The sequence below is a fragment of the Musa acuminata genome, chromosome BXJ3-9 (genome assembly GCF_036884655.1).
Source record: "Musa acuminata AAA Group cultivar baxijiao chromosome BXJ3-9, Cavendish_Baxijiao_AAA, whole genome shotgun sequence".
Taxonomy (NCBI): domain Eukaryota; kingdom Viridiplantae; phylum Streptophyta; class Magnoliopsida; order Zingiberales; family Musaceae; genus Musa; species Musa acuminata.
The window spans coordinates 42,390,901-42,410,815 of NC_088357.1; the positions used below are offsets into that span (position 1 = coordinate 42,390,901).

General features: G+C 37.5%; 3 protein-coding genes across 7 annotated transcripts; 2 read left to right on the forward strand and 1 right to left on the reverse strand.

The window, feature by feature from the left end:
- The first annotated feature begins 469 nt into the window (after positions 1-469).
- LOC103998661 (farnesyl pyrophosphate synthase 1) lies at positions 470-6,034 on the forward strand. 2 transcript variants are annotated; one of them, XM_065168326.1, is made up of 12 exons: positions 470-873; positions 1,086-1,110; positions 1,198-1,313; positions 1,410-1,496; positions 2,029-2,145; positions 2,227-2,315; positions 2,550-2,601; positions 3,973-4,068; positions 4,152-4,196; positions 4,332-4,421; positions 4,500-4,576; positions 5,704-6,034. In XM_065168326.1, coding segments are annotated over exons 1-12 (951 nt in total). In that variant the 5' UTR covers positions 470-717; the 3' UTR covers positions 5,705-6,034. The 2 variants fall into 2 exon arrangements, with proteins under 2 accessions (XP_065024398.1, XP_009418471.2); XM_009420196.3 differs by having other exon boundaries at positions 4,500-4,571.
- An 860-nt stretch (positions 6,035-6,894) lies between these two features.
- Positions 6,895-14,509, forward strand: LOC135649686 (arginine-specific demethylase JMJ20-like). Of its 4 annotated transcripts, none has more exons than XM_065168323.1 (10): positions 6,895-7,201; positions 8,711-8,881; positions 9,802-9,964; positions 10,170-10,287; positions 11,259-11,328; positions 11,399-11,479; positions 13,166-13,222; positions 13,301-13,412; positions 13,496-14,047; positions 14,140-14,509. In XM_065168323.1, the coding sequence occupies exons 1-9, from the start codon at positions 6,959-6,961 to the stop codon at positions 14,041-14,043; spliced, it is 1,563 nt and encodes a 520-aa protein (XP_065024395.1). In that variant the 5' UTR covers positions 6,895-6,958; the 3' UTR covers positions 14,044-14,047; positions 14,140-14,509. The 4 variants fall into 4 exon arrangements, with proteins under 4 accessions (XP_065024395.1, XP_065024396.1, XP_065024393.1 ...); XM_065168324.1 differs by having other exon boundaries at positions 14,341-14,509; XM_065168321.1 differs by having other exon boundaries at positions 6,896-7,201; positions 13,496-14,509.
- Positions 14,510-14,999: 490 nt separating this feature from the next.
- LOC103998664 (putative invertase inhibitor) lies at positions 15,000-15,856 on the reverse strand. Its single transcript, XM_009420200.3, has one exon. It carries the CDS (start codon positions 15,645-15,647, stop codon positions 15,090-15,092), a length of 558 nt encoding a protein of 185 aa, XP_009418475.2. The 5' UTR covers positions 15,648-15,856; the 3' UTR covers positions 15,000-15,089.
- Positions 15,857-19,915: the final 4,059 nt, after the last annotated feature.

The following is a 19,915-nucleotide window of genomic DNA, read 5'->3' on the forward strand; positions in this document are numbered from 1 at the left end:
GTCACTGGATCCCCATACGTGCGGGACTCCTCGTTGGTGACGTTGAGTCGTCGTATGCGACCCTACGTGGAGCGACTCGTCGCTAAATTAGTGCCGTCAAGAAAGAGAAGACAGCAACGTAACGGATGTCGAAGCGTGCGAGGCTCACGTGCTCCTGACTCTTCCCCGTTCTTGGCGTGCCAAGCTATCTTAGCCGAAGTCGTGACCCCACCGGCTATAGGGAGCTCGAAGCGTGCGAGGCTCACGTGCTCGTGATGCTCCCTCGTTTTTGACGTGAGCGGAAGTCTTGTCATAAGTCGCGATCCAACTGGCTGCACGGAGCCGAGGTCATTAAAATTAATGTAAATGTCGGGAAAATACATGGGCACGGAGATCTCGAAACGTGTCGGGCTCACGTGATCTCACCGCTGCCCGCTCTGGCGTTACCTGCGTCCGCCAAGCCCCTCGTTCTCCACGCCCTCCGCGAGAAGTGGAGCCTTGACCACCACAACTGTTTATCTAATGGCATCAAATTTCACCTTATTTGCGCCCGTGCCATTCCCCGCGGTACCCGCAAAAGAATTGGTTGGTGAAATTGTAATAAATGCTAAATGCGAGGGTATTTGAGGACGCTCTCTTACAACCAACAGGACCTCATTCCCCATATTCCTTTATTTATCGGTCACTCTCTCTTTTCTCCGCTTCGGTGAGGCGTTTTAGTGGTGGTGGTGGTGATTAATGGCGGCGGCAGGGACCAATGGCGCGGTGGTGGTCGTCGTCGGAGAAGGGGATCTGAAGGCGACCTTCCGCCAGATCTACGATCGCCTCAAGTCGGAGCTGCTCCAAGATGACGCCTTCGATTGCACCGACGAGGCCCGCCAATGGATCGACAGGGTACTTCCACATCCTGCCCCTTCCTCAATATATAGATGAGTTTTGTGTGATTTTGTATCTTATTTGAAGAAACCTTAGTTTTGGGGATCTGGAATGGTTTTGGAGCTCCTAAATCATAAATACTTTTTCTTTTTTCCTTCTAATAATCAGAACAAGTTGTATGCTTTATGGGATATCTGAATGATTAGTGTTCATTGTGTTATTTTTAACAGATGCTGGACTACAATGTACCTGGAGGTGAGCCAATGCTTTCCACATGGGGCGGATGACGTGAAAATACGTGCTTAAACAGCACCATGCTTGACAATTAACTTTTGTCTGTAGGCAAGCTAAACCGTGGATTGTCTGTCATCGATAGCTACAAGTTGCTTAAGGAAGGGAATCAACTCAATGATGAAGAGGTCTTTCTAGGATGTGCCCTCGGTTGGTGCATTGAATGGGTAATCGTCTTTTGCTCTGTGTGTTGTGCATACCTTATGTGATGAAGAAATGGGTTTAGTGTCTGAATTCTAACAATTCTTGATTGAAATTTGCAGCTTCAAGCATATTTTCTAGTCCTTGATGATATCATGGATAACTCGCACACTAGGCGAGGTCAACTTTGTTGGTTTAGAGTTCCAAAGGTTAGTTATTTTGGTTTAACATCGTTTTTTCTTTCTGGTTATGTAATTTTCATTTCATTTATATGGTATATGATGTTTCATCATTGAATCTGCTTAGTTGGAAACAGTGTCAATGGATTGAATCTGCTTAGATCAGGTTGAAATGCGGTTGTAAGAATATAAACATCCAATGCAACCCACTAATCCGACTCATATATCTTAGATACTCAAATAATAATATTTAGACCAATAAGTTAACTGAATAATGTCCTCGAACTAGGCGAACAGAACTTGGATTGTTATTAAGCGTCAATGCATTTAAAGGACTGTTTCCGAGGTAAAATTAGGTAAGAATGTGCTAATGATATTCATACCGTATGAATAGTTCCTTTTTTCATTTCTAAGGGCTAAACCATTATCCCATGGTCCAGTATCTTATCATTTTTGGAAGGAATCTGAAGATGCTTTCATTAATATATTGTCATATAAGAACATAATTTTCTTCTTGCCTTCAAAGGAAGAGCCACTAACTTGCCATAGATTTTTGTAATAGGTTGGACTTATTGCTGTAAATGATGGAATTCTACTCCGCAATCACATTCCTCGGATTCTTAAAAGGCATTTTAAGGGAAAGCCTTACTATGTAGATCTCCTTGATTTGTTCAATGAGGTAACTATCATCATACGTGTTACTGTTTGCTTTAGCTTACTAGCTACATCTACTAGAACTAATATGTGTTTCTCCTAATAGGTTGAATTTCAGACAGCTTCAGGGCAGATGCTTGATCTCATTACTACTCATGAAGGAGAAAAGGATCTGTCTAAATATACACTGCCAGTGTATGTAGGAAAAAATTATAATTTATTGCTCGTCTAATGTCCTGCTATGCTTCTATCTTTTGGTAATCTAAGGATTATCCAAGAAATGTAAATTGATTATTTCTTGGTCTATAAATATTTCTTTCCTCAGAAAGAGCAACTATGATAATTTATTTAGATCTCATCTCTTACATCGAATTTTTTAACATGATTTCAAGGTTTTGCTAATGTTGATATTGTTTGAACTGGATGCAGTTACAATCGTATCGTGCAATACAAAACTGCCTATTATTCCTTTTATCTTCCAGTAAGTTAAATGAAGTGCAAACTTTCAGATAATATCAGATTGCTGCTTGCATTGCTTTTGTGATGTACTGTTACTTGTACCAGTATTCTGATCAGATTTTCTGTATTTTGGTATTTCTGTATAAGTTAACATTTTTTGCTGTTAACAATTCTTCACTATATTTGTAATATAATATATGAATTAGTTAGGTATTTTGACATATATTGCCTTTTAAAGTTCTATTTTTGTGGAGTTCACATTTCAATGCCATCTTTCTGAGGGTTAGCGATATACTTTTGTTTGTACAAGATTATTGTGTATGCACTAGCGAACCACACAGACATATCAATTTATTTTAAATGGTATTCTTGTTAGTAGCATTTTAGTAGTTGGACAATCATAACAATCACAAGGAGGCTCCATGTCATCTTTTGGCTGCACTGGATGTAGTGGCAAAATAAACTCCAACCACTATGTTGAGCTTGCTTCTTTATAACCTTCATGTGGCAATGCTATATGCTTCAAGTTTCATGTTGCAGGAGCTTGGCATATCTTCTAAATCTATTAAATTATAGCACTGTATCAACTGGAGGGGGAATATTTCTCAATATGCTACAAGAACATAATATACTTAAAAGCTTCCAATGCAGTAGCCTGTGTTCTAAAGCTGTCCTGCTGCACTTTGGCTTTCTTCGGGTCAGTGAGCTTAGAATGAACTTGTCGGGCCTAAATAATCTTTTCAGCTATCTTGTAATGTCACATTGTCTATTTCTCCATGTTTCGTAAGATATACATATTTATATATTTTTAGCTCCTAGTCATCTAGTTATGAGGCTAATCTAATGGCTGAAGCATCATGACCACAGAGTACATGGACATCTTTGATGATTATAAAGTTTCATGTATCTCAAATTACTTGGAACAAGTTTGTCATTTTGCTGAGCATGAAGAGCTAACATCATCAATCTAATGCGATGAAGATGGTGGGACATTGATCTATGAAGTTAAGCAGAAACAATTAGAAACATTGTTCTTTATAACTGCTGAGTGGTCATGTTTGAAGATGAAAAAAGATGGACTCATTATAAACAGACAAATTGTTTTTGTCATTCATTGTCAGATTAGTCTGCACCATAGTTTGGATATTAGGGATTTTCATACAAATATTGACACCAAAGATTTAGGAACTAGTTCTGGAAACAAATCTTAGAAGCCTAATTTACATTTCCATCCTTCTGACAAGCAAGCTTTCAGAAAGCTGTAGATGTGGTACTTGTATCACTCCATGGGAATTTTTGCTTGTGAATTCTTTATGTCTTGTATACTATTTATATATACAGGTATTGAATTGTTTGTTATTTGGTAATTTAAGTTTATCTTGTCCATATTCAGGTAGCATGTGCACTGCTAATGGCAGGTGAAAATTTGGACACCTTTGTTGATGTGAAAAACATTCTTGTTGAAATGGGTACATACTTCCAAGTGCAGGTGATTCTGGATATTGTACCAGTTTGCTTTGACCTGCTAACAGAATTTCCTATCCATAATCTTTAATATGACTTTTCTTTTAGGATGATTTCCTAGATTGTTTTGGTGATCCTGAAGTGATTGGTAAGGTAAGTACAATTGTTGCATGCATGGAATTGTCCATCTATATTTTTGTGAATGCTTATTTATGATGTCTCTATCTGTTTACAAATGTTATTCTATCTAGAACTTTAATGGTCTTGATTTCTGTTAAATTTTGACAGATTGGAACCGACATTGAAGATTTTAAATGTTCTTGGCTTGTAGTGCAAGCCCTACAACGCGCTAATGAGAATCAGATGAAAACTTTGTCGGTAAGATGTGTTGTTTCTTTCCATTTCTATCTTTGCTTTTAACCATAGGCAGACAGCTAACCTATGATTACTTTTCAGGAGATCTATGGAAAGTCTGATCCAACTTGTGTTGCAAAAGTGAAGAGTATTTATAAAGATCTCGATCTCCAGGTTTGGCAAGTACACTTTCATGTAGAACATAAAATAACTGTTTGATTTGATTTTGGCATTTATCAATATTCTCACTAGTTGGCACACTAATATCAGAATACCAATCATCATGTAAGAGTTAACTTTGATACTGTCTGATTCCATCAATTGTTGCTGTTTAAAGTAGTATATTTTTTTAACTAACTATTTTTTGTTAGTTTAGTGAAACATATTTCATGCTATGGCCATAGTGACTGCCAATAATGAATCTTTCTACGATTTGATGAGTATCAGCTGATACTTGCCAAATTCCTAGTGCAGTGTTGCAAATATTTTGGTCATCGAAGTTTTAGCTATATCGGGATTAAGCATCTAGAAACCATGCCGATTTTCATGATATGGTGTGTGGTGACTTCATCTTGATGGAACCATCAAGACCGAATAGAAGTTGTCTTTTTGTTTGGAAGATGGTTTATCTCCTTGCAATGTTTTAAGAGAATAGGAAGAATATATAATTTGGGGTCAATCAAAGTCCAAGTCTCCCTTAATATCAAGGTGGTGATTGTGATAAAATTGCCAAGTTCAAACATGCAGAAGCTGACAGCCAAGCAGCAATGCTGCTAAAGTGAGGTTAACTTGTGTCCATCATGATAGTGTGAGGGAATTTGTGTCTGAGGAGCAACTTCCTTTGGATGATTGCATTGGAGTAGACAGCTGTCTGCATTTGACAGACAAGAGAAGCAGGCAGCTGCATATAAACAAACTGATTGAGGCACTGACTTTTTAGAATCTCGACACGATTGGTCCCTTCAAAGTGGCAAGTTTTAGGGTTAATGTTAAAAATCTCTATCCTAGATATCCATATAACTCAGCCTTGTAGAAGTTTGCATGTATGAATTGAGGGGGCAGCTTAGCCAAATTGTTGAACAAAGATGCAGAAACATGAACCAGTGGTGGTTAGTCTGTGACATCTCATGACCTCTGATAGAAGCACTCTCCCAAATTCCGTATGTGTATAATTCTTTTGTTATTGCACTTTCTGACTTAGAGCTTGCATTTGATGCCTGAGATGCATTAATGAATCTTTTTTCTGATCTGCTCTTCAATGTTCCATATAACTTTATCTAATTTATTGTTGTTCATTGTGCCTTAGAATGTATTTGCCGAGTACGAGCGGACCAGTTATGAACAACTGATATCTTCAATTGAGGCCCAGCCAAGCAAAGCAGTTCAGGGTGTACTGAAGTCTTTCCTGCAGAAGATCTACAAGAGGGAGAAATAGTCTCACAAGGATATATTTTGATCAATGATGGTGCGATAGAGTAGTTTGTCCTGTAATTTCCCCTTGATTTGCCTTGCATTATGTTATTCTTTTTGCAAATCATGCTTCTGTGTCTTGTGAGTTGAACTAAACCTGATCTGCTTCACTAGCTTTATGTTCCTCAGTAGAGTTTGCTCTTTGGAGACCCTTTGTTTTCGTTTTACCTCAAATTTTCACAGTTTGAGTTGGTCTTTGTTTGAAAGGAGAGTAATCCTTGTAGATCTCTACAAGCTTACCATCTATCCATCAACCACTTAGGGCAGAGCCCAGTCATGTTGTTGGTGTTGGTTTAGCATTATTTGAGACCATCACTTCAGATAGATTCATCTCAACCCTCAAACTGATTTGAAGGTTTCAGTCCCAAATCATTTACTGGAAACTTCCTTTGTCACCATTAACGGCCTTGATGAAGTTCTTACAACTAGGGGTCGGTCTTCATTATGTAGTAGCTCGAAGAAGATGAACAACAACAGTTCTCATTAGAATTTACAGGAATGCTTCTAGAAATTTAATGACACTCGCACTGAAAACATTAATCTGGTAATGTAGTATTAGATTCTGATAAGTCTAGAAATTTGAAATCTTATTATATAATTTTTATATCTAAAATTAATATTGGTCAACTCACTTACCAAAGGTTTAGGATTTAATTACTACCTAAGATTAAAGGTTTATTATCTTATTTGATATAATTTAATAAAAAATAAACGATACTCATGTTATAATGATAAATAATTCAAGCACTAATTTGTTGTCATTTTCTTGAACAATAAAGCCAAAACATGATTGTGATGTTCCTTCTTGTTCGTTCAAGAAAAATACATTTAATAATAAAATATTATTTTATATATAATATTTATAGGAAATATAGGAATGATAAATATTTGATTAAAATTGAGGGTTCAATAATTTTTTTATTCGATTTAGAATTAATTAGAATGAAAAGAAGCAATTTTTTTTATCTCGGTTATTTTCCGAACAAATTATCGATTATACCCAAACAGATCTCGAGTACTAATTCCATCCGTTCGAGTCAAAAAGAGGAGGGAGTGATTCGAGTCGAAAGAAAGAGGAGGGAGAGAAGGTGATGGAGGAGGAGATGGGAGGACTGGGGAGGCCGCCGGTGATGATTGGAGGTGAGGTGGAGCGGGTGGATGGGAGGGCGCTGCGCTACGAGGAGTTCGTGGAGCGCTACCTGATGCCCAATCGCCCCGTCCTCCTCACTGGCCTCATGGACGACTGGAGGGCGGCCACCGACTGGCTCGCCCCGGATGGCCGTGCTCCCAACCTCCCCTTCTTCGCCACCCACTTCGGGGACTCCGTCGTTCAGGTCAAACCCTCTTCTCTTGTTCATGCTTGTCTTCTGCTATAGTCTCTCTCATGTAGATTTCTAGTAAGTGCAAGCCATATGACGAAAAGAGTGTTGAGAATCAAGGTTTTGTTAGTCTTCATCCGTTCTCATGAGTGGATTCTTTTAAGGAATCTTGGTTTGAAGATAAAAAGAGCTGGAAGTCGAATTAAGTGTTCATCATTAGGTTAGGCAAAGATTGTCATTCAAGCGCCTCCCTGAACACTCCTTGCTCTAAAGAAGGTAAATTTGAAGTCAGCTTTGTTTTTCTCTTGAAAAGAAAGGTTTTGACATAAATCTTAGACCTTCTGCCTAAAATTGGTCTCTGAAATGTTTGGGTTTATCAAATGCCAATTTGTTCTCATCTCTCCATTAGTAACATGCTTATCCTGCTACACATTGCTGGCTTCTTCCTGACATTTGCACCATCTGTCCCCCATCATGGGGTGACTTTGCTAATGTTGGCTCCATCTATTTCGGTAAATGTTGATTATCAAATTCACAACAGTGTTATTCGAACATGTAAACGCCATTTTAAATTTGCTGTAACAAAGGGCTTCTTTAACAGTGTCTGTTACCAACAATAGATTTTATTGACCTTCTTCAGAACTAGATTTTATTACTAAGACAAGTGCTCTTTTTTAACCTGATGCTTTGTTATGGAGTCTATGGATGCATTTGCATTCTAATTATTTTCTAATTAAGCCTTTTAAATATAACGTTGACATGCTTATCCACACTAGTTGATAGATGGTGTAGTACACTGAACATTGTCTTTTTCCATAGTCACATAATGCTGCAATGACTACTGTTTTGTGACAAACCTCCTCCAGTCTCCAGTCTTTCTTTACCATTTTTCTTGTTTTTTTTTTCTTGAACTATTAAAAAATGGTGGCATAATGCATGAGCCTCTCATCAAGCCCGGTCTAGGGAAGATCAGCATATGCAGTCTTATTTTTTCAAAACAGGATGCTTTTAAGTGACTTGAACTCTGGTCATCTAGGTCGCAAAGCGGCAATCTCATCACGACATGAAGACTAACACTTGAGACGGGCTGTGTCTCATTAAACATTATTTTGTATATTTCTCTTATGTTGTTCTTTTTTGTTATCTTTGCTTTTTCTGGATAAAGCTATGGCAGCTTTTTTTTGCCATGTAAAGATGTCTAGAGCCATTTTAAATTTATGAGATGTTGATTGGACCATTTTTGGGAAAAAAGGGTACTTATGTAACTTTGACTTGATGTTGGTTGGACCATTTTTGCACTGAGAATTAGAACGAATCGATGGTTCAGTGGTTGACTCCATTCATTTGGTTTCATACTCGCTGCACCTTTTGGACTTTGATAATGCATATTAAGTGGTTGGTTCTGATGTGCTGTTTCTTAAATATACAGCATCAACTTGGTTAATCCGCATGCTTATAGTGCTAAAACATCAATGTTACAATTATTTCTCCATCTGGTGCTATAAATTTCACTCGTTCTTTCAGGTTGCTGATTGCTCTAAAAGAGAGTTTACGGAACAAAAGAGAAGAGAGATGACTATTGCGGAGTTCATTAGCTATTGGCTCAAACTTTCTTCAAGAAAAGATAGCAGTGTCTTAAGATGCAATGATAATGATGAGTCTTTGCTATATCTTAAAGACTGGCATTTTTTCAAGGTAAGATTGGAAATAGGTTATTTGCTTGATATTTGTGCTCTCTGTTAATCATCTGTGTTCAGATATCTCACATTTTAAAATTTGATACCCTAGTGATATGCATTGCAAATTATATGCCTTTTCATTAAGTTTCTGATCAGTATCTTTTCACAGATACAGAAATTATTTTAATTAGTCTGTTTTAGGCCACTCTTTTCTTTTGGGTGGAGATAAAATATTCTTATGCATTAAAGTTTAAGCAGTTTTTTTTAGTAAAAATAGCCATTTTAACTTTTTAAATCAGGCAATATTAGAATCACATCACCTTTTATATCTCCATGGATGTTACCCAGCTTTCTCCTCGGGTCATATGGTTAGTAAGAGAGAGCATGGGGTACCAATTTATGGTAATACTCTTGATGGGTATTACTTGAGACATATCATTCTGGTTAGGCTTTGGCAATTCTAGATAGAGAAGTCTCTTATGAAGCAGTGGGCTCGTTTGATGTTAGCTTTTCCATTCACCCACCTGACTAGTTCTTGTCTTAATCTTTTTTAATGGTTTGGGGCTTCCATTGTTTAGGAGTGGAGGCCATTGGACTTTAAACCATTGTGTTGCCTTTCAGTTCCTTGCCACCATAGTCTTCCAAGATGCCACATGGATAGAGATGAGAACATAGGTAATTATCATACTTAACAGTTTAGCTTTGGTTTTCTTGAATGTTGTTGGAACCCTTGTGTTGTCATAGTGGCAAATGGGTGGGTGCTGCTAAGATCTGGGACCTCGTAACCATGGCTACAGTGCCTTACACTCACATGCTTATGGTTGAATATTTGTACTTGTTATACTTGTACACAAATTGAAGTTATCAGGCTAAGTTTTAGATGCTTTAGTTTTCATACCAAATATTTATTTTTTCTATTTTTCTATTTCTTTTCAGGAATATCCTGATTATGTGGCTTACAGAACTCCTCCATGTTTCACTGATGATTGGCTCAATCTATATCTTGATAGTCATTTGATACATCGAGATTCTGACATTCATCGTGATAAAAATGAAATAAATTGTGCTGACTACCGCTTTGTTTATATGGGACCAAAAGGTACATGTGTTTCCACTGGCGCATTGGTGTGTGCAAGGCTTGCTTTGGTTGATTTATAATCATCTGAGAAAAGCAATTATCTAAATGCTGTTAATTATTTCATGTGTTGTAGTATATACTGTTGAAGTATAATTTAATTGCAATTAGTTGCTTCAGCAGAGTTTTCATTTTCTATTTTTAAATATATAGTGAATTCCTCCTCTAGGTACTTGGACTCCTCTTCATGCTGACGTTTTCAGGTCATACAGTTGGTCTGCCAATGTATGTGGGAGAAAACTTTGGCTCTTTCTACCACCTTCTCAGTGTCACCTTGTGTTTGACAGGTAACTTGGATTTTATAGTGCAGCACTTTTATAATTTGTAATCAATCCGTGCTGTTTGGACACTTAAATTAGCATTGTCAGTGATCATTTACAAAATGTCCTCCATTGGCCTAATGAAGGCACTGGTCTGAGATAGACTATGTCTTTCTTTAAATTTAAATGCAAATTATTTATAGTCAAATATTATATTTTTCAGATAAGGAGTTTGAGAAGGCTTATGGTTGTAAGTTGTAACAACATATAATATAAGCAGAAGCAAGAAAGTATAGCCTGACCATTATATATAAGGTGAAAAAGTGTGATAATTTTAACAGAAGATCTTTTGTTTGATATTCAGTAAAGAAGGCTCCACAAACTAGGCTATTATTATATGTATATATAGTTCTGACCATTAGCTATGGAAGAAACTTGTGAAATTAAGAATGTGCTCAAGGGCAGATGCTACCTAGGTTGTTATTTCAGGTGGCTTATTATGATAAATTTATGCAGTTCATTGTTTAGAAGTTTAACACAAATTATGAACTAAGGACTCACAAATTAGCTGGAAGATGTCCAATAATAAATGTTATTCATGTAAGACTTTTAATACTATCGTTCTGCCATTCTGCAGATTAAGCTAGATGTTTATCCTGTCAAGGAAAACTGCCTGGCTCATGCTCTACAATTAACAAGTGGTATAGCTATCAAGTAGAACTTGCTAATATGTGCTCCACCAATTCATAGCCACTGTCTTAAAGCAGAAACTTGTAAAGATTGCACTAGTTTTATGTCTTTCATTCTTGTGAGTAAATATCTATATTAGAACAATATTAAGTTTTTATCTTCAAATTTGAGCCAATGGTTGAGAACTTGTATATTTGATCACAAACATGATGTGACCTATCCTATTTCTGATGCATTTTTCTTGTTGATCATGTATGCATATTCCTTTTCAGACATTTTTAGTGATGTGATTTTTATACCTTATGCAGGAATTTTAGATCCTCGGTATATAATGTTTATGATGATGTTTCTGAGGCACAGTTTCCTGGCTTTAAGAAGGTAATATATCATCAAAATAAAATTTCTCATTGCTATTTTATGAGGTTTTGATTGCAAAATTTATATGCAGACAATATGGTTAAAGTGTACTCAGGAACAAAATGAGGTCATTTTTGTCCCTAGTGGATGGTATCATCAAGTCCATAATTTGGTAAGATTTTACCATTTTATGTAAATTTTTTGCCATCCGTAATAACAAAATTTTATATTTATTACCCTTCTTTTATTGGTCTTGTGTTATATACCCAAGTGGTGAACAACTATTATAATTAATCACTTTCAGTAAAACATAGCCATGGGTATAGTCACACTCAAGGATTTTAATTTCAAATAATATCACTCATATCGGTTCGCTAGCAAACCGATACGCGGATCGCTCGCTATCGGATAGTACCGTCGATTGGGGTTGTTTCTGTCCCGTTATCGCCCAAAATCGATCGGTAAGAGTTGATTTCGACCGTCACCATCTGCCACCGGGCGGTATAAGCCAAGGGAGAAGGAAGAAGAGGGAGAACCTGGAGGTCTGGTACCACTCTCCCTCGACGATCTCGATTCGTCGCTATCCTTCCTCGCCGGACGTCACAGATGAGATGTTGCCTCCTCGTCATCTGAGGCGATGAGGCCTCGATGTAGTCGGCGACTTCTCATCCCCGTGGGGAGAAGAAACGATGTGACGTCGCCCTTTTTATTTTATATATATATATATATATATATATATATATATAGACCGATCGGTATGCCAGAGTGTATTGCTCGGTACGCTCATACCGTATCAGACCGAGATGAACTTGAACCATCGGTACGGTATAAAATTACGAACACAGGTCACACTACTGCCAATAATTGGCTTTTGCAGTCATTTTGGGTCGGGCTTAATAATTTTTTCATATAAAAGGCTACTCAAATAATGTCTGTTTTATTCTATCAATCTGTGATTCTTTGTCACATAAATCTGTTATGCTTTGGTCATATTAGACTTTGCATTGTGGAAGTGAATTGTGATTGTAGCTGAAACTAAACTTTGTAATGAGACCTTGTACAAAAGTGGACTGTCACAATTAATTATTAAATGGAATATTTGTGTTATGTTGCAACCAACTTAAGGGACAAATTTTAGTTCTTTAGATTGCTCATTTAGCAAATGTCTGCTCGAAATCAAAACTTCTTGTGTAGAACCCATAATATATTTGCTAAAACATCCTTAACTGACATTTTAACAATGATTCTGGCAGCAAATGTAACCTGAGTTATTGGAGGTTCTGAAGATAAATTGTGCTGACTTTTGAGTCCAAGAACCTCCAACTGAGAAAGTTGAAGAAGTTAATTCCTTATATGGACTAGTGTGGGTTCTAGAGACTGCAGGTTCTTGAGACTAGTTTAAGTCTAACCTCGGTTACAAAGGCACTTTAAATTGCAACTGTTATTGCATTCTAATTCTGGATATTTGGAATTGTGTCCTTATTGGCTTATGGAAGACATGTCTACAGCTTAAGGTATTAGTTCTGGCTTGACTCAGTCTATAGGGGACTTTGGTTTCAGAAGGCTACCAACAAGCTCAATATCTGTTCACCTGTTGTCATTTGCATAGCAGAAAGTTAAATTTTGATGTTATAGTCTAATGTGTCATGAATGAGAACAGTGGCAAGTTTTTATGTTTTTATGTTGTAACCATGAACACATTCTTTAACATGATTTTGACAACAATGTTTTCTGTCGCTGTAATAGAACACTGAAGTATTTCAAACTCTGATATTCCGTGTATCAAATTCTATGTTGTGCATTCTATGACCATCTCCTCTCTTCTGCTCTAGTACTTGATTTTGCCTTAATGTTGCAGGAAGACACAATTTCCATAAACCACAACTGGTTCAATGCCTATAACCTTTCATGGGTGGTGAGTAAGGAAAGTAATTATGTCTGGCCATTTATTTTTAAATTTTTATTTATATTATTCTTTCCTTGTTCTTATCAGTGGGGCTTGCTTTTAAGAGACTATAATGTGGCTAAGGAGTACATAGAAGATATTCGAGATATCTGTGATGATTTTGAAGGTCTTTGTCAGCGTAATCTTGCTGCCAACACAGGTAAAGCATAAGAATGGCAATGATTTGTAGATGTCAATTCTGAAGCTTCCTGTTTTATTCAGTTCTATGATCTTCTCCTGCAGGCATGAACTTTTATGATTTCATGATCTTCATCACAAGATTCACGCTGGGCAATATAATCCAGCTTTTCCATCTTCGACACGAGGAAGGTTCTATCAACAATTTACTCACCAAATCTAGATATTTCATCACCAACCTTATGTCTATACGTGCTGTTGCCTCAAAAATAAAAACTGTCGAGGCTTTTGCTGAAGAAAATCTTAAAAGCTGTTCAGTTGAAAATCATACTGCTTTCTCTGATGTTCAGAAAATTTTTGAGGAACCAGAATTCCATGATCTGTGCAGTGCCCTGAAAAGGACATATGAATCTATAGATAATCAATGGGAACAAGATCCTCAAACAAGAACTGCACTGTTCAGTCAGGACTGCTTCAAATGTCTCAAAACCGACTCAGGTTTTTTGGATTTTGTCATATCACCAACTTCAAAGGTTTGTGGTCCAGAAGATTTGGTCAGTTTGATTGATCACGCTATGGAGAAAACCAACGGCAGTTGTTGCAACTTCAGTTTCCCATCTGAACTATTTGATGTGGAACCTTTTGTTGTTTAGAGCGGTAAGTTCATTGCACGCATGCCATGTCATGGTTCTTAGCTGAGGTCCTTTAGATGGGCCGAAGATCTATTACTAAAGACTTGCTCTTTTCAGTTGATATCAGTTGGAGTATTTCACTGCTAAAAAAATTGAAACTACATAAGCCAACTGCAAGATCAACGATCTCGGCAGTGGCTTTGGAAATTCAGTTTAGGAGGTTTCCACTTGTTTATTTCATCCATGCTAATCAAGATCTTTTGACGGTTGAGGATTCTTCTGGGCTTTGATATTTCATTTTGGTCTTCATCAAAATAGATACACCATTGAAGGCTCCGTGTTGTAACTGTAGAAGGTGGCACCATGGCAGCCCGAATATTTTCTCAGATGTTAGCTTGCCAATTGATTTATAAGATCATGTCCACATACAGAAACAGGATATTTGAAAGGTACAAATCATTTTTTTATTGTTAGCAAATTTTTGGGAGTTACCAGAATGTGTTGTGATAGTCCATGAAGGTTAAGGAGGGCACGATGTATCATTGTTTCCAATTCCTGGTATCATCTTTTCCTCCTCGTATATCATTCTTATATTCTTATATTCAGCATGAGATTGTGCTTGCTGCTATGTTTATACAGACATGGTCACATCATCTCACCTTTTGTGGCATTAGTTTTTGCTACTACTGTATGCATAGTTTTTTTATTTTAGTTGTTTATTCTTCCTTACTAATTAGCAAAATTTGTATAATGGTGATTGTTATTGCTACAAATAATTAACATAAAATTAAATGCGCACATTCAACAATGATTATAATTGATAAACAAACATAAGCGTACTCATATGGTGTCAATTATTTGTACTCTTTCAGCCATCAGGATAATTTCTACTATTATTATTTAATATATATTTTTGTCGAATTAATATATAATTTTATTTGTTTTCTTTTTGAAACAAATAATGCCAAAGCAATAGTAAAAAAACCACAACGTTTTTGTGATCCATGATATATATGTTATCTCCTCTGTCAAAACATTTCTCCTTCCCTCGTTTCCATGCATACATCTCAGTTGCGGGATGCTTGCATATGTACGCCTATGGCCAAACCCAGGCTGTTGCTGACCAACTTCTTCAGAATGCCGGTGATGTCCGCCACCGGCGACACCAGACCGGGGTTCTCGCTGAAGGCGTCGTTGCAGTTGCCGACGTAGGTGACCGACGCCGAGATGTGGGAGACTGACTGACTGTGTGCCGCTCCGGTTTGCAGGTCCGTGGCCGCCTTCTGGAGAGTGTCGACCGCGTACCCGAAGTTCTCCAAGCACACGCCGAGTTGGGCCTTCAGCTTCTCGTCTGTGATCGGAGCCGCGACGATCCTGTCCACTGTGGCCTTCGCCTCCTCGGCCGTGGACAAGGCCTCGTTGACGGCCGCGACGGTAAGGGCCTGGAAGGACGTGGCGCCCGACCTCGCGGCCAGGGACGTGCAGAGCTGGGGGACGGTGACGTACTGGCATACGGCGGCGACGTTGTCGGCGAGGAGGCGGCGGGTGGCACGGGGCTCGGCGGAGGCGGTGGCGACGAGCGCCGCGAGGAGGAGGGTGGCGAGCAGTGTTGTGTGTCTAGCCATCGCTGCAGAATCCTACGTGCTGCCAATTATTCTCGTTGACTCGCCCTCTCTCCTCTCTCGCTCTCTCCTGTGGAAGTGGGAGAGCCAAAAGAAAGAGCGAGGGAGGGAGAGAGAAGCGAGTAAGAAAGAGAGAGAGGTGAGGGGTAATTATAGGAAGAGCGGAAGGAGTCGTTCAGGTTTTGTAGGCTGAACTCTCTCGTAGGTAAAACAGGGAATTGCAGCCATCGAATTGCTCGCCTTGAGCTTCTCAGGTGTTTTCCTCACCACAGAGCAAACTATTCACAGCGCCGCATCTTTCGCGAAGACTAAAACGAAGGCCTCAAGTTCTTGATAACGGCTTTTGAGTGGTTAATTAAATATTACCCTATTACTATTTTTTTTTAATATCTTGATCTTTAGATTTAAAATATTTATTTTTATTTATCCTAACATCATCGATATTGATGGAAGCATAAAAACGATAGCCAAAAGGATAATTTTAATATCTCAATTATATTTTTGATGGTTATGGATGATGATGTTGTTGGGAGCCACGACAATTACATTGGCATTGATGTAGATGCAAAGCCACTAGAGGTCGCGACAATTGTTTTGGCGTCGACGTAAATGTAGAGCAATAAAAGGGTGACGATCTTCTACGAGCCAAGCACGACCTTCTTTTATTGGGCCTACGATGTATCTGTCCATGATGCCAACTTTCACATGGCTCGTCATGTTCGCTAAGTCACATATGTTGTTTGCTATTTCCTCGATGCTAGATGTCGCATCTTTAGTGCAGGTCCACGTCGAGTCCACCCCTTTGCACTTTTTACGATCTCAATCCTATTGCCTCCCCTTCACACTCCGTGGCTTTCTTATCCTTTAGCTCTTGTTTCTCCACCTCCAAGTCTACGATGATCCTTGGATAAAGAAGTCTACAGATCCTCTATGGATAGGCATGAAGCGGATAGCGTAGGGTAGTTGAGGAGAGGGTGGTGGCTGTCCTATCAAGATGGAGCTGGAGGATGAGGTTATGTGGTTGGCCTGCACAAAGAAAAAATTATGGCCCTACCACTATAGGTGGCCCTTGTAGCCACGTAGTGGTTTACAATCAAGCTTCAAGAGCAAGATACGAAAGCAGAAAGGGGTAATTGGGCGATGCTTTAATGATTGAAGGCATGCTCCAGATTGCTTACGGGGCTAATCATCGCAGCGTTGCAAATCTCCTAGGTCACCAATGCAGTTGCCGAGTACTCTACATCGTCCTCTTCCTTCTTTCTTATTTCCTCAACTCTTGTCACTATTCTTCCTCTGCATCCACGACAACTACCCGTGGCCTTGTTGTCGTTCGCTATCACCGAAAACATAACTAGAATGTTGAAATTATTTTTTTATCTATTGTTTTCGTGCTTCTATCGGTAAAACTGATAGTGTTAAGAGAAATAGAGTTAGATATTTTACTTTCATAACTATAGAAATTTCAATATAAATTTTTAAATTTAAATATCGAGATGCTAAAAAGATCTAGCCATAAGATTGAGAGAATAGACGAAGCGTTCTTTGGGTCCTGTTGGGTTCGAGGATAAAGAGATGTAGAGTTGTATTGTAAATCTCTTGGTGCTGTGAACGTTTTCCTCTTGACCAGAGTAATAATCTCATTTACTTGGATGAAAAGGAATAAAACTATGAATTAACTCAAAATATCTGTTACAAATACTTAAGCATCGAGAAAATATTATATGGAACTTTGTGCAATGCTTTCATCGTAAGAAGATGGAATTGGAAGTCCGAATAAAGCCGATCACTCACTTGATAATCTTGTTAGTCTCTTTCTATGCTGACATTTGCACATTCAAATATCATATTATTACTAGTCTAATATCTAATCAAATATTTAATCATCCCTACACATCAATCGATTCTCATTCAAGCATGATGTATTACAATATTAACGACAACATCGCACAATTCAATCGATTCTAATGTTGGTTTGTTCCACATAATAATTTCTATAAATTAATTCTCATTTAAGTATAGTGGTCACTAAAGTTACCTATAACATGTCTCAGGTATACTATCTTATGAGAGATTATATATAATTCTCAGCTCTTTAATCCTCATGATTTTTTAGTTTTTTCATACTAATTTAAGTATCAGAGAGATTTTATCGGATTTACTCCCATTATAACTTTTATATTGACTTACATTGAACTCAATTATTTTCGACACTAAACTCACCATAGGATCTGACAAGACTAGGATTGCTCTTCAATCCTCAATATCTCTAACACATATTGAGCCGCTGGCAATAAGATGGTTTTTGAAAGATAGAAACCTGTAATTGGTATCAAAAGTACCTAAAAGGGGGTGGGATGAGTTGGAAGGCTCATCAACACTACAAAAGAAGAGAACCAAAAGAAGCTAACACATGAGCTTTACAGTTTTGATTCCTAGGTAAATACAAAATGAGTGAGGGGTGTAAATTTTTCCTTCCAAACTCATATGTCTGCCATGATGGTCTTCAGATGACAAGGTAGAGTTTGAGAGCCATTAACAAGATTGACTACAGCTAATGAGTCAGTATAAATCAGCATGTTCCTCCTCCACTCATTGACTACAGCTAATGAGGCCTTCCAAGACCTCCCTTGCTTCAATTATTACTGAGTTGTAAGACTTCCCTAGCCTGCAAACAAATCAGGAGAAGAAAAGAAACAATCATAGATAGAATATGATGAGATCAAAGTCATTCCTAGCAGGCTCAAGAATCAGAGAATTTAAACTCTCAGGACCCTCAGGCATATGGTGTGTAGAATAGGCTTTATTAAACTTGGTCTTGTTCCTTTTTAGCCATAAACACACAATAAAAAAGGAAAAAAAGAGATGAGGCCTCAGATCCAATAGACAGTGGAATTATGGAAGTTCTTGCTTTCATTTGAACCTAAGCTCCATGAATCAAAGAACTCAAGTTTGATTCATGTTCTATCTTGGAGGAGGAACGAAAAGGATAATGTCATTGGACACTTAAGTAGGATATGAGAGGTAGAAACATGACAGATATGATGGGAGTCTGTTTGATGGTAGAGAAAGTGCACAAAAAGAGATGATGTGGGCAGGACGTTCCAAGAAAGCTTCATAGGAGAAATTTGATTTTGGAGACTACCAAAATATGTCCTTTTAGTCCTCAAAACCTCTATCAGTCATGATTTGTACCATTTATAGATAAGCCCAACATATTGGGTTGTCATATCCAAAAGACATCATAAGATGTATTAAAATTAAAAAAAATTAAATTTTAATCTTATAAGCCAGTAAAATAGGTCTTCCAAAATAGTCTACTTTCAATCGAAGATGATAAAAGATGTACTACAAATTAAAAGTTAAGCATATTCTAAACATTCACTCAGGTGGGCTAATAATTAACGGGGATATTATTTTATGAAAATCAATTTTAATACTAGAAATAAGGCAAATGATATTATTCGACCAAGTGAATGAATTGGAGGAATTGATTGCCAAAGAATAGAGACCTTTATATTTTTTATGTAGAATATACATCCAAAGGAAAAAAAAATTATTGAGAAAGGGTAAGATTCATTTTGCATAAATTATTTTCTGATAGTAATTAGATCCCTAAGACTAAGCCTATCATAAGCGCTTATTATGACAGATAATAATATCTCAATTAACAATGTGAATATAAGATGAGGAAGGAGAAAAGCTCCTAATGATATGAGTCATGTCTTAAGATGAAATTCGATATGGTACAATTGAAGAGGAGATGAATAGATCTGGAATTAATAACAAAGTTAACGAGGACCAGTTTACCGAGTTAGAAAATGAGGCTTTTATATTATTTTTAGACTTTGGACATGACATTATTAACTAAAAGGGTGAGGTAATTGGGAGATAAGTGACACGGAGATAGAAAAACCACAAGGTATTTAATTGGTCAAGTGCCTTCTCTTATGTCGGCTTGATTTACCATATGCTTAGAAATGGGAGAATATTGCTTAATAAAATATAAGTTAGGATATTTTAGATATTAATATTGATATTTGTTAAGTTTTGAAAGATATAAAGAATCTTTAAGATGCTAGAATAAGACTTTACATTGATTTGGAAACTTAGAAGTAGATCATCTGCGAAGAGCAGGTATAAAATCTTAACCCCCTTGAGGTTGAATGGTGTAATAAATTTGTAGTTGATAAAGGATGAAATAAGAGATGATAGGATTTATTGTGCTATGATAAACAGATATGGCAAAGGGGGTCCCCTTGTTTGATTTTTAT